The sequence below is a fragment of the Dipodomys ordii genome, unplaced genomic scaffold, assembly GCF_000151885.1.
Source record: "Dipodomys ordii isolate 6190 unplaced genomic scaffold, Dord_2.0 Scaffold23, whole genome shotgun sequence".
Classification (NCBI taxonomy): domain Eukaryota; kingdom Metazoa; phylum Chordata; class Mammalia; order Rodentia; family Heteromyidae; genus Dipodomys; species Dipodomys ordii.
Window position 1 is genome coordinate 996772 of NW_012267239.1, and position 760 is coordinate 997531.

General features: G+C 61.2%; 1 protein-coding gene across 1 annotated transcript in view; it reads right to left on the minus strand.

The window, feature by feature from the left end:
• Positions 1–289: 289 nt before the first annotated feature.
• The window catches only part of Mif (macrophage migration inhibitory factor (glycosylation-inhibiting factor)), a 1146-nt gene continuing 675 nt past the window's right edge, over positions 290–760 (minus strand). The window contains exons 2-3 of the mRNA XM_013014320.1: positions 576–748; positions 290–472 (exon numbers count right to left, since the gene is read on the minus strand). Of these exons, the coding sequence (XP_012869774.1) occupies positions 406–472; positions 576–748 (240 nt within the window). The 3' untranslated portion in view covers positions 290–405. The remainder of the gene's footprint in view (positions 473–575; positions 749–760) is intronic.

A 760-nucleotide genomic window follows, 5' to 3' on the forward strand; every position in this document is an offset into this window, starting at 1 on the left:
GAAGGGAACTGCCCTACAACAGACAACACGACTCTGGATACCCGCCAAGAGCAATGAACCTGTCCCTGAGGGCAGAGCCAAAAACGGGGTGGCTCAGATTCGTGTGATTCCAGGGTCTGTGGCTCCAGGCAGTAGACCAACCTCTCCAGGCCCAACACTGGGCGCCACCCAACCCTACCAGACCTGACACCCCTTCCAGGCCCGAGCTCCGCGGAGGTGGGGGTGGGGGTGGGGTGTCAATGTCCCCGGCAGGCACCAATTCCTCCGCAAATCAAGGAAGCCAATACAATTGTGGTCTCTAAACCATTTATTTCTCCTCACCCGGAAGGAGGAGGGTGAGCACTTAACACTGAGAGCTGCAGGGGCCGGGGTGAGGCTGTGCTAGCGAAATCAAGCTGGTGCTTCTCAGGCAAAGGTGGCTCCATTCCAGCCCACGTTGGCCGCGTTCATGTCGTAGTAGTTGATGTAGATCCTAAGAGAGATGGGAGATGGGCTCAGTCAACAACCTCACCATCTCGGAGAAGCGGCTCGCCGGCCGGTCTGCGTTCCCACCCCGCGCCGCTTCCCCAACGCACCTGTCCGGGCTGATGCGCAGACGCTCGGCCAGCAGTCCGCAAAGCAGCTTGCTGTAAGTGCGGTTCTGCGCGCCGCCGATCTTGCCGATGCTGTGCAAACTGCAGAGCGCGCAGGGCTCGCTGGAGCCGCCGAAGGCCATGAGCTGGTCCGGTACCACGTGCACGGCGATGTACTGCGGGGGGGG